Genomic DNA, 12,003 nt, shown 5'->3' with positions numbered 1-12,003 from the left:
AATTCCCCCAATTAAGAGGAAATGACCCTAAATCGGCTGTAAGTGCCAAAACTTCAACAGGAAGTGACATCTAAATGTCCCAATGTCAGCCAGAAGTTACCCAAAAACAAAAAGTGACTCAGAAATGCCCCAAAATCAGCAGGAAGTGACTCGATAGCAATTGAAAGTGACCAAAATTGATAGGAAGTCACCTGGAAATGCCACCAATCAATATCATGTATATTCTTTTGGGCCGTTTTAGCTCTAAATATCAAGTGCTTTGACTTTGGCGGGCCGCGCAAGACGACGCGCTTTGACGCGTCGTTTGCAATCGGTCAATTCTTTTTTGGGGGGGGGGAGGTCGATGGAACGGCCAGAGTGGAGTCCGACGCGGCATCAGGTGACCTTGTCGTCGGGCGGCCATTACGCCGCTCGTCGGCAGGCCGGCAGAATGCGGGCCTGCGTGCGTGTGCACGCACGCGAGCGGATCGATATTCTATTAAAGCGGCACACGAGGGGGCGGGGTCAGCGCCGTAGTGTACTTAGTGTAATTGGCGACTTGACGGAACGTGCGCCGCCGTGCCTCGTCTTCATCGTCGTGGCTGCGGCCACTTCCTCTTCCTCATCCCGTTGCTTTCCTTCACTTCCTCTACTTTTTGGATCGGCCCTTGTTGCTTTTAGGGCATTTCCCGCTCATTTCTTTTGGATTGGTCGCATGCATTGGGGGGCATCAAGTTGGGGTCCCTTTTAGAGGATTTTGGGTCCCTTCTGATCCATTTGGGGTCACTTCCGGTTCGTTTTGTGTCACTTCCGTTTCATTTGGGGTCACTTCCGGTTCGTTTTGTGTCACTTCCGTTTCATTTTGGGCCACTTCCTGTTCATTTCGGGTCACTACCGGTGCATTTCGGGTTACTTCCGGTTCAGTTTGGGTCACTTCCGTTTCATTTTGGATCACTTCTTGTTCATTTTGGGTCACTTCCGGTTCATTTTGGGTCACTTCCTGTTCATTTCGGGTCACTTCTGGTTCATTTTGGGTCACTTCCTGTTCATTTTGGGTCACCTAAGGTGCATTTTGGGTGACTTCCGGTTGAGTTTGGGTGACTTCCGGTGAACTTGGCTTAGCTTCATTTCTCTTCTAGTCAGGTGCGTTTGTTTTGTGTGTGATTTTTGGATGCGGGAGCAGGGTGAAGTTGACATCAAAGACGCGCCGAGACGGAGACCTCGGTCCCGAGCCAAGAGGCGCCAAAGGCCGTTGGTAGAGCGCGGGCTTTGGGCGGACCTCGCCCAGAGGCGAGACGGGCCACAAAAGTGCGCCGCCGGCGTGATGGATGGACGTTGCTGATGTGTGCGGAAAAGTGTTGTGTAGCCAGCAGGTCTTGTCGGGACTCCTCCTCCTTTCATCGCGCCATCCCGCTTTCTGTCAATAAAGCCGTGAAGGGAAGGGTGGAGGGGGAATGGCTTGCCGGGTTCCGCTCGCCTTCGCCTTTAACCCTTTAACGCCGACCCTTCTCCAAATCTTGATTATTATTCACGCCGCTTTGGAGAGGCCTCATTTTGGCCAATTTGGGGGCCCACCGCGTCACTTCCTGTTGCCGCGGGCTCACTTCCGAGTGACGTCTGCTCTTTCTGGGGCTTTTTGCGTCAGAGTTTGGGGGCATTTCCACGTGGCTCGACGCTCACGTCAGGTGACTCGCCGTCAGTGGCGGTCCGTGCATTTTCACGTAGCGCCTTCAACGTATCAATCCAACCCTCAAAAACTATTTGATGGCTATAAAACCTCTACTGCAGCTACAGCTGCGACACATAAAAAATCATCAATAATAACCTCATACAATTGAAATATTATTTCGGAATATAGCCTTTCTATGGCTTTTCTATGGCCCTCGAAGCTAATGCTGAAAGTCGAGCCTGTCCTGTCGTATGTATTTCTGGCATACATTTTTATTCCATTGAGTGCTGAAAATGTTCGTTCCCGGTTGCGACAGGCTTGCCGACCTTTCTTAATGATGTCCAGCTTTTTTTTTCTTGAAAAGTCCATCTTGAAAATGGATTTGCCAGCAAATCTGCAAACAAATCCATTTGTTTTCCTCCGTCGGCCATTGTGGGTTACGTTTGCTGACTCTGGCTTTGGCCCGCCTACTCTATCACTAGCCAATCATAGTTGGTGAAAGAGATGACGTATCCCTACACCTGTGAGAAGGCCTGGTGTCACCAACTCGAATCCTGATTGGTTAAAGCAACAGTCTTATCGACGCTTGTTGAATGCAGCAGAGCCTGCAGAACTGTTTGATTGTGAAGGCCTTGAAGCAGATTTCTGACCCTGGCAACAAATCATGGCTGAAATGTGATTAGTTAAATGCTTCAATATGAAAACACACATCTGGAAGCAGTGCAACCAGGGGGAAAGGAAGCTATAACAGACCATTTGGAATGATTTCAGAAGTATTGATGGACAAAATAGAATATATGATTCAGATATTTCTTAGGCCAGCAGAGAAGGTATTGAAGGCCCCGACGGCCCGCCACTGCTCACCGTCCATTGGGCGTGGTTGATGATGTTCCTTCCCACGTTTGTTTTGCAGCTCCCATCGCCGCCGGCTCGGGTCCCAACTTCTCGCTGGCCGACTTGGACAGCTCGTCCTACTACGGCATGAGCCCCGGCGCCATGAGGAGGCCCCTGCCCGGCACCTCCTCCTCTTCCTCCAGGTAGGCGTCGGGCGTCCGCCGACCGAGGGGCCGCGACCTCTCATCTTGCCCTCGTTCATCCGGGCAGCTCGGCCAAGCGCATCAAGTGCATGGAGGAAGACGGCGACAGCCCGGGCGAAGACTCCTATTACCCGACGGGAGCGGGGCGCTCGCCGGGCGGCGGTGGCGGCGGTGGCGGCGGAGGCGGCGGCGGGAGCTGGCACGACGAGCCGGGTAAGACGGGCGGCGACCGGCCTGTATCTTGACGCCGGCCGGCCGGCTTTCGTGTTGATCTTGTCTCTCCGTTTTGGGAACGCAGGATATAAGATACGGGGCTCGCTAGCCAGCTCTTTCATCTCCCGGCAAGGTAAAGGTGCCTCCCGGTCGTAACTCCTCCCCCATTTTTGGGGGAGCGTCATCGTTTTGAAAGGACGAGGAGAATGGGGCTTTGATTTGTCCACTTTTGTCCCTCCCTCCCCCACCCAGCCAGCCCCCACGTGGCGGCGGCGACGGCGGCGCCGTCGGGCCTGCACTTTTCGTCGTCGCCCATCCTGCAGCAGCCGGCCTCGTACTTCTCGCACGCGGCCATCCGCTACCACCCGCAGGACCCCCTGAAGGACTTTGTGCAGCTGGTGTGCCCCGACTCGGCCCAGGCGGCGGCCGCCGCACAGGTGGGCTTCCTCCACGTACGTGAGGCTGCTCCTTATTTGATGACGAAAAAACTCATCCTTGCTTTATTTTTTATTGTTTTTTTTTTTTTTACCCCAATGAGGCTCCTCCCCTTTTTAAAAAAAGAAATGTTGTCGTTTTTCCACATTTTCCCATCAGGCCAACGGAGGCTCCCAGGGTAAAGTGCACAATCCCTTCTTGTCGGCGCCCATGTTGCCACCGCCCCCGCCTCCGCCCATGGCGCGGCCCGTCCCGCTTCCCGTCGACGCCAAGCCGTCCCCCGCCGCCGCCTCCTCTTCCGCCGGCGGGGGCGCCGACTCGCCGTCCTCGCCCAGTAAGTAGCAATCCGTTTGGGTCCAGTCTGTGGCGAAATGTTGTTTTTGGTGGCAATTTTTCTTAATACCATTATTCATGACCAAAAAAAATGCTTTGAATATCTGGCCAAAATGTAACATTTGTGGAGGTTTAACGCCAGATCCATTTTGCCCGTTTTCCACAGCGTACTCGGCCCCGCCCACCAGCACGTCGGCTCAGCGGTTCGTCAGCGTGGGTCCGCGAGAGCCCGCCTTCAACCTCCCGCAGCAGCCGCAGGTAGGAGGGGCCTCTTGGTGTCATTGATTGACACGGGTGGGCGGGCTCTGTGCACATCGATTGGACATTTTGTATTCGCTTAGTTATGAGCCGCTGACTGGCAAAAATGAGGGATTCTGCCAAAACGGAGCAAATCCACTGGCACGTCCAAGTCCAAATTCCAAAAAGATGGTGGCCATTCGCTCTTGCGGACGGACGGACGGACGGACGGACGGATTCAAGTCAGGCCCGTCCCAAAAAAATCTCCATCGATGGGCATCGTTCTTCAAGTCGATAAATGGATTAGGATTTAACAGAAAGTGTTCCGCAATTGTCATCAGGTCGCCCAAAATTGACGGAAAGTGACTAGGAATGAACAGGAAGTTGATTTGGAGGCATGTCAGTCTGTCTGGTTTGCTGCTGATTTTTGGGCTCCATTTTGCTTATTTTTGTGGTCACTTCCAGTGGATTGGGGGGGGGGGTCTTTCCAGAGCTGGCGGCCCCCGGAGACCCACCGGCACTCCACGTTCCCGAATGGAGTTGCCGGTGTTTCTCATCTAGCTTTCCCGCACCCTCACTTGCATTTGCACTTGCATTAGCATTAGCATGCCAGCACAAGTTTCAGCTCCTCCACGTTGTCATCGTGACTTATTAGCGTCCTCGTCTTCACCCTCCTGACAAGGCGACCACGACCACGACGACGACACACTTGCGCGCGTACGCACACACACACACACACACACACACACACACGCACACGAGTGTGTTTTCAGGATAGTCTGCAGTGCAGCGCGAGGAGGAAGAAAAGTCCCGACGTCAGCAAGTTGTATTGATTAAAAACTAACCTTCCACTCTTCTTCTTCTCCTCTGTCACTACACACACGCACACACACACACAGACACACACACACACACAGTCAATCACTAGTGGACAAAGCCGCAACACACACACACACACACACACGTACACACTACAAACTTTTCCTTTCACTTTTCTTCAGAATGCATTTTCTAAATGATGCGTAGTGTGTGTGTGTGTGTGTGTGTGTGTGTGTGTGTGTGTGTGTGTGTGTATGTATATATATATATATATATATATGTGTGTGTGTGTGTGTGTGTGTGTGTGTGTGTGTGTATGTATATATATATATATATATATATATATATATATATATATATATATGTGTGTGTGTGTGTGTGTGTGTGCGCATGATGGATGTAAAGAAAAAAGGGCGTCGGGGACGCGGGCGCCTTGTCGATGGCGGTCACGTAGCTCCCGGGCGGGTCTGGTCTGGTCGCCCCTAGCAACAAGACCACAAAGTTAGCGAGACGCAAAAACAACTTCTCCAAATTGCACGAATGGATGTTTACAGAGGAAGAGCCTTGCCTGTCGGCCATTTTGGGTCAGGGTCATTGGACCAACCATTGTCCTGAAGGGAACCTAAATGTTGTACTTTCATTAATTACGGGGTCACTTCCTGTTGATGATGTGGCACTACGGACGCTCCCCTACTTACGAACATACGACTTACGAACAACGGTACATACCAACATTTCTGCAAATTGCGTTTATGTCGAAAAATGTTCGTAAGTTCCATTTTGTATTTTTTTCCGAGTAGTGCTTCTTTCCGCCGCTAATACCGACGACGCCTGGCGCTGTGACAGCTCAGCTCAGCCAGCATCTACCTTCTTCTGTCCAATTCGTTGCAATGCGGAAGTGCGTGAACGTATCTCCAGTGCGCAAAGAACCTTTTTCATTTTTATCATTAAATATCTCGTGCATCCATTATTCAATATGGTTGGTAAAAAGCGAAAGGCTTCTATTGAGGGAGGTGCAAGGAAGAAGCAAGCCATTTCATTTGAAACGAGTGGCAATAATAACGAAGCTTGACGCGCGTGATAAAGTGGTGAGCGTTGCACGGGCATACAACTTGAATGGTTCGACCGTCACTACCATTTCTAAACAGAAAGATGGAGCAGCAGGACCCAAATATTGAACGTTGCACAAAGTTTGCAAATCAATTGAATGATGCCATACAGTGCTACCGCATCATTTATGATGAAAAAAAAGAAGAAAACTGTGCAATCGTCGTTAGATCGCTTCTTTCGGCCAGTTTCTAATACATAAATCTCTCTCTCTCTCTCTCTCTCTCTATACAGTACTGTACATATTCTCTCCATTTTATTTTAAAAAAAAAATCAGTACAAACCAATGTGTGTTACTTATACAAGCCTTAAACATACAAATGCACTTATATAAACCTTCAATATACTTATATAGGCCTTAAACATAAATGATAATCCAAAATATAGCACTGAATCAACTTACAAACAAATTCAACTTATGAACAATGGCTCGGAACCTAACTCCTTCGTTCGTAAGTAGGGGAGCGTCTGTACTTTCTGACCATTGTGGGGCATCGTGTCCATTTTGGATGATATTGTTCATTTTTTTGGGCCCAAAAATAATGGAGATTTTGATGTGAAAACCAATAGGAGTGAACGGAAACATTTTTGAATGTGCCGGGAAATGACATTTTGGAATTGGTGACTTTTGTGCGCCTTGATTTTCCCCATTTTAGATTTATAATAAATAATTGTTGTATTGCATCAAGAGATGTGCATTTCAATTCATTTTTTTTATTTTTTTTATTTTTTATTTTTAGTGGTACCTGGGCTAAGGACGGTGAAAGCTCCTCCCCCGGATGCCCCGCCCTCCCGCACTCAACTCCGCCCACCAGCGTCCTCCACGGCCCGGAGAGAACCTTCCCTCCTTCCGGGGGCGGGGCCAGACAAGAGCTCCTTCGTCGGTGGCTCTGGCCGACCGCTCTAGACTCCGCCCCCTCCTTTTCCCCCCTCCTTTGCGACAGCGGGAAATATCCGATATGAAATATCGCATATTCCAACGGGACGCGTGGAATACGGAAATGGGAGACCAGGAAAACGTGCAATGTTTGGAAGCTCCGAGCTGCTCTTTCTTTTTGGACTTTTTTTTGGTCCACCCGGGAAGTCCGCCGGCACCAAGGGACTCTAAAACAGGACGTGCAAAGACAATAAGGGACATTGTTGTTATTATTATTATTATTATTAATATTATTATTACGCTTCGGAATTTGCGGCACGGATCCCTTTAAGAGACGCGTTGGTCGGCTAAACCGGCGCGTCTTTCCCCTTTTTTTCCACGTTTTTTTTTCTTCCACGCAGTCAACCCTGGCCGACGCCCCTTCGCCCGATAATCCCGCCCACCCGTCCCAACTTCCAATGGATCGTGGCGACACGTGAAGTTGAATTGGCCAAACGTAAATGGGGAAAGAGATCGGTGTTAGCGCGCTAAGTCTATTTGGTTAAATCAGGGGTCGGGAACCTTTTTGAAAAAAAGAGCCATAAACAATTCCTATTTTCAAATGTTATTCCTAGAGAGCCATACTCACAATTTAAAAGTCAAAATACATGAAAATGTGCCCATTTTTTAGTTATTTTACCACTTTTAAAGTACAAAAAGTCTTTGAAATCTTTTGACAACATTGTTACGCTGTTGCTAATCAATGAATATCAATGAGTATCAATGAGAGAATAGATGCAGAAGACTCTCATGAAAAAAACAAGTCAATGCCACAGTGCCGATGTGACGTTCCTATTGGTGCATTCAGGACTCGGCACTCTCACCACCGCTTTCCATATTTTAGCTCAGAGCCATATGCAACCATCACAAGAGCCACATGTGGCTCCCGAGCCATAGGTTCCCTACCCCTGGGTTAAATGCTTCAAATCTATCGGTTTTATAACCAAAAACGGCATCGTTAAGACGTTGAATTTATTTTGTTCAAATGTTTTGAATTCATAATAACGTCAACTCGCCACGTTAGCTTTGTTCGTTTCTGAAGTCGTCATCGACGCTAGCTTGCGAAGTTAGCGTTAGCTCCCCACGTTAGCCTCAAGGTCAGCTGGGGAAATCAGGATCCGAGAAGTTGCCATAAAAGCCGAAATGGATGCGGATAAAACTTGAGAGGCTCGCCATCAATGGGAATTTGCGTTAAAATGTCACCACGAGGGAACTTTTGGCGGGAATACCCAATGCTAACTGGGCGGGATGGCCGCCGGATACATATTCCAATTATGGAAAGGTTGCCATGGCGAGGGAGGGCTGACTGCGTTTTAAAAGCCGTTTCTTTTTTTTCTTCTACTTGTCGTATTTTTAAAACCACGTTTTTTGTGTTTGGCGTCTTTTCTGGTGCTTTGCCAGATGGTCTCGAAGGGGCGCGGCCTCCAAGAGGCGCGGCCCAGGCCGACACGACGCTTAGTATCGGGGGGCGTGGCCCCAAGCCACCTGTACATACGGACATACGTATAGTTAACGAGTATCCAATAGGAAAAGACCTGCATGTCGTAGTGTTAGTGATGATGTAGTTGGTCACGTGACAAGGCCGCTTCCTTTTCTAGCTAAGCTCCGCCCCAGCCACCGCTTGACTCCTCCCCCTCAGCGCTGACCAATCCTCCTCAAAATGTGAACGTTTACTCCTAGCGAAACGATGTCGGTGACAATCACTCGTTGAAAAGATTGAAGGGAAAGCAAAGCGCGCGCGCGGGGGTGCCGGACCCGGACCGACATTTCGCCTGGTGGCCCTTGGCTTCCCTCCATCAAGCTTGACTGCAAACCCGCTCGACCCATCATTTTTGACTCCGCCCCTCCCTCCAAATTCTACCGAAAATTAATCCGTCCGGCCCGGTCGGCGCTGGCCACGGCGCCCCCCCCCCCGGTTGGCGTGCGCGCTTTGCTTTCTCCGAGCGAGCGAGCGTCTCGTTTCTCTCGCGGTCTTCCTTTCTTTCGTCGTGGCCATTCCGCGAGAAGGTTCCTTATGCAAAAAAACTTGCACTTCCTGTCAACCAAAGTTAGCACGCGACCGGCATCGCCACCCTAGCGGCCGGTCCCTAAAAAAAGAAGACGTCTCGCCAAGCTGAGGCACCGTCGTTTGTCGCTCGTTTGGCACTTTCACGCTTGGTCGCCCCTAAAAATATGTTTACACTTGGCCGTGGCGTTTCCCGTCTTCTGCGGCCTCAAAATGTGCGTTTCTTTAAAAACGGGATTCCACGGTGCGACGCAAAATGATTTGGATTCTTGATCTGGTTTGTAATTCAAAAGAGTTGTAGAGAAATCGTTAGCTTCCGAACTTAGCATCGAGGCCAAGTTCCGAAATGAGCATCTTCGGTTTTCCGAAGTTAGCTTCGACTGTTTAGCATTGTTAGCTTCGACTGTTTAGCATTGTTAGCTTCCGAACTTAGCGTCGAGGCCAAGTTCCGAAATGAGCATCTTTGGTTTTCCGAAGTTAGCTTCGACTGTTTAGCATTGTTAGCTTCCGAACTTAGCGTCGAGGCCAAGTTCCAAAATGAGCATCTTCGGTTTTCCGAAGTTAGCTTCGACTGTTTAGCATTGTCAGCTTCCAAATGTGTCATCTCCTAAATTGGCAACAAGGCTAGCTTCTGAAGTTAGCATCATGCGCTTGGGAAGTTAGCCTGAAGTTAGCATCGACGGCGGTTAACGTCACTCACTATCATCTTCCGCTGGGTGTTTTAGTGTTGTTGTTTTTGTGTACATGTGTGGTTGCGGTTGGTGGGCGCGATGAGGAGCTCCGCCCTCTTTCTCCTTTTCTAGCACAGCACTTGTTCTTTGTGTCCCCGATGAGATGGGACGCTCGTTTTCATTCCACGCAAATAAAACGCTTGGTTATGCACCATTGGTTGCTTTAAAAGACACTCCCCACCTCCTCTCGACCCCGGCACCCCCCATCTTTTCTTCCCATCTCACTTTTCTTTCAGCGACATCGCCAAGTCATGCTACTCGCTCATTCATACTGGATTCCTGGGCAAGTAAAATGGCGGGCCTTTTTTGTTCTTTCCCCTATTAGTTAAGCTCCGCCTCCAATCTCCTCTTTATTATCGTGACAAAATACTCGTACTCCATTAGCCGCCGCCATAGACGACTTAATGCAACACGGTCAAAGGAAGGTAAATTTAGCAAATGTTGTTCCTCGCCGGCATAAAGAAGCTCCGCCTCCAAAACGGACTTTGTTACCGACCGAGTACTTGCACGCCGGACAGATCATATCCTATTTTACTGCTTGCGTTCCTACTTGAGCTCCGTCCCACTCCTGTACTCATTGACTTGTCCTCATTGGCTCACCAGATAAATTGCCGCCATTCACGGTTTTTTGAAATGATTTTCCTTTGGACTCCGCCTCCAAAATGGAGTCGCCAAAGTCATTTGACCCGATTGGCAGACTTGGATTGTTGGCATCCGTAGCTCAATTCGGCCTCCAAAAGTCCAGAACGTAATCTTTTTGGCTTGCGCTCTATTCGTAGTACGACGACGTCGTGGAGGAAATCCTTGTTTTTGCTTTGCGCTCATAGGCTCCGCCTCCAAAATGGACTCTAAAAAGTCGTCGTACTCATCGAGCGGCCCCGGCCGGACAGCCACTTTTGCGGCCGACAAAAGTACAAGCCGACCGTATTGGTATGTTTAGCGTTCCTTCCCAAGCTCCGCCCCTTGTCCACATCCCACAATTGAATGAGGCCATTTTGAGCGAGCGTATTTGTACGTATTAGCTAAGAGGCTTTTTTTTAGCTTTGGCGTTCCTCCCCGAGCTCCGCCCACAAACTTCCACGTCACACTGGATGACTGGGCGGGCAGCGCTTTGCTTTTTCTGCACACAAGTGCAGGACGGACGCCATTTTTCCGCTCAGGCCTCAGCCCCGCCCCCAAAATGTCCACGACCAGTACTTGTAGTCCATTCATTCCCTTTTGAACTTTTTGAGCTGTCCAAATCCAAACGTGGACTTGAGGACAAGACGCTCGATGACCCCAAAAGGCCCAAATACCTGCGACGGTTTTAGGCGCGGAGGGCCCGGAGGGCCCGGCGTGGCGTGGCAGCGTCCACGTAGCGGCTGCTGCTAGGCCGCCGCCGCCACCGCCGCCCCGGTCCCGCCGCATCCCCATCTCATCTTCCCTCCCTCCCTGCCTCCCTGCCTCCCTGCCTCCCTCCCTCCCTCCGTCCCTCTCTCCCTTCCTTCCTCCCCGCTTTTCTCTTTTGCTGCTGTCCTGCAGGACAGATCAATGTTGTGTTTGTGCTGAGCTCAGCGTTACACGCTGGCTGGCTCGCTGGCTGGCTCGCGCACACGCCGGCCGGACGGCCGGCGTCCCATCCGGGCAGGCCGTTCGCTCGCTCGCTCTGTCTAGCCGCAGCAACACTTCAACGCCTCCCCCACTAGCTAGAGGTCGATGGGGGTGTCCCATCCTCCCGCCTCACGTCGATGCCGCTTTGATCGGCCGGCCATCTTTTCGCCAGGTGGGAAACTTTGCCAAAAACCCCAAGGCACCTTGGGAGTTTTGGCTCTGCTAACCAACGCCCCGACGCCCCCCAGGGAGGGAGTCACCCGGCTTGGCCCCCAAATCAACAGGGAGTGAGCGACCTGTCTATGAGGCCAAATATCACTATGATATCTCCAATATCTCCTTCCCTTTCCACAGAAAGTGGTTTAAAATTCACAGGAAGTGACCCGGGAGTGCTCCAAAATCAACAGGAAGTGAACTATAAATACCTCCAAGTGACCTTTACCTGCCCCAATACGATCCCCTTGCTATGTGATCACAGGAAGTCATTCAAAGTCAACAGGAAGTGACCCAAATGAACATGATACGAGATTCATATGCGATTTCTCTGACTTTTGCTAGCATGTACAGACAAAAAAAGCGAGCCCGTCAAAATAGTAAATATTTTTAATCGCCACTAACCTGCTTTTGCTAACAGGAAGTTGTTTGCGCATTTTCTTCATCCGGGTGATAGGAGAGGAAAGGGCGTAGCGTAGCGTAGCGCGGTTCAAAATGGCTACCTTTTGACGGACGGAGCTCTCGTCGGACGTGGGTGGGCGTCGACGGCGGTGGGGCGGGGCGGGGCGGGGCTTTGACCCCCTCAAAGACTTGCATGACTTGCTTTGACTTGTTCTCCCGCGACTAAAACTTGTGCCTCAACGACTCCCGCCGTTGGCCGTCGCTACTTCCTTTTCGCCACGTTGTCCCTCGGTGACTTCCTGTCTAGGCGGGAAGCG

General features: G+C 50.5%; 1 protein-coding gene across 3 annotated transcripts in view; it reads left to right on the top strand.

Annotated features, from left to right (window-relative positions):
• nfia (nuclear factor I/A) overlaps positions 1–9,632 on the top strand; it is a 31,263-nt gene extending 21,631 nt beyond the window's left edge. For 2 of the 3 annotated variants that reach the window (XM_077607884.1, XM_077607886.1), the window contains exons 6-12: positions 2,562–2,685; positions 2,753–2,898; positions 2,984–3,031; positions 3,151–3,350; positions 3,493–3,667; positions 3,833–3,924; positions 6,570–9,632. In XM_077607884.1, the coding sequence (XP_077464010.1) occupies positions 2,562–2,685; positions 2,753–2,898; positions 2,984–3,031; positions 3,151–3,350; positions 3,493–3,667; positions 3,833–3,924; positions 6,570–6,584 (800 nt within the window). In that variant the 3' untranslated portion in view covers positions 6,585–9,632. The remainder of the gene's footprint in view (positions 1–2,561; positions 2,686–2,752; positions 2,899–2,983; positions 3,032–3,150; positions 3,351–3,492; positions 3,668–3,832; positions 3,925–6,569) is intronic. The other variant, XM_077607885.1, reaches the window with a different exon arrangement.
• Positions 9,633–12,003: the final 2,371 nt, after the last annotated feature.

Source organism: Stigmatopora argus, chromosome 8, assembly GCF_051989625.1.
Source record: "Stigmatopora argus isolate UIUO_Sarg chromosome 8, RoL_Sarg_1.0, whole genome shotgun sequence".
Classification (NCBI taxonomy): domain Eukaryota; kingdom Metazoa; phylum Chordata; class Actinopteri; order Syngnathiformes; family Syngnathidae; genus Stigmatopora; species Stigmatopora argus.
The sequence above is the reverse complement of the archived record's forward strand: the minus strand, read 5'-3'. Positions and strand labels throughout refer to the sequence as shown.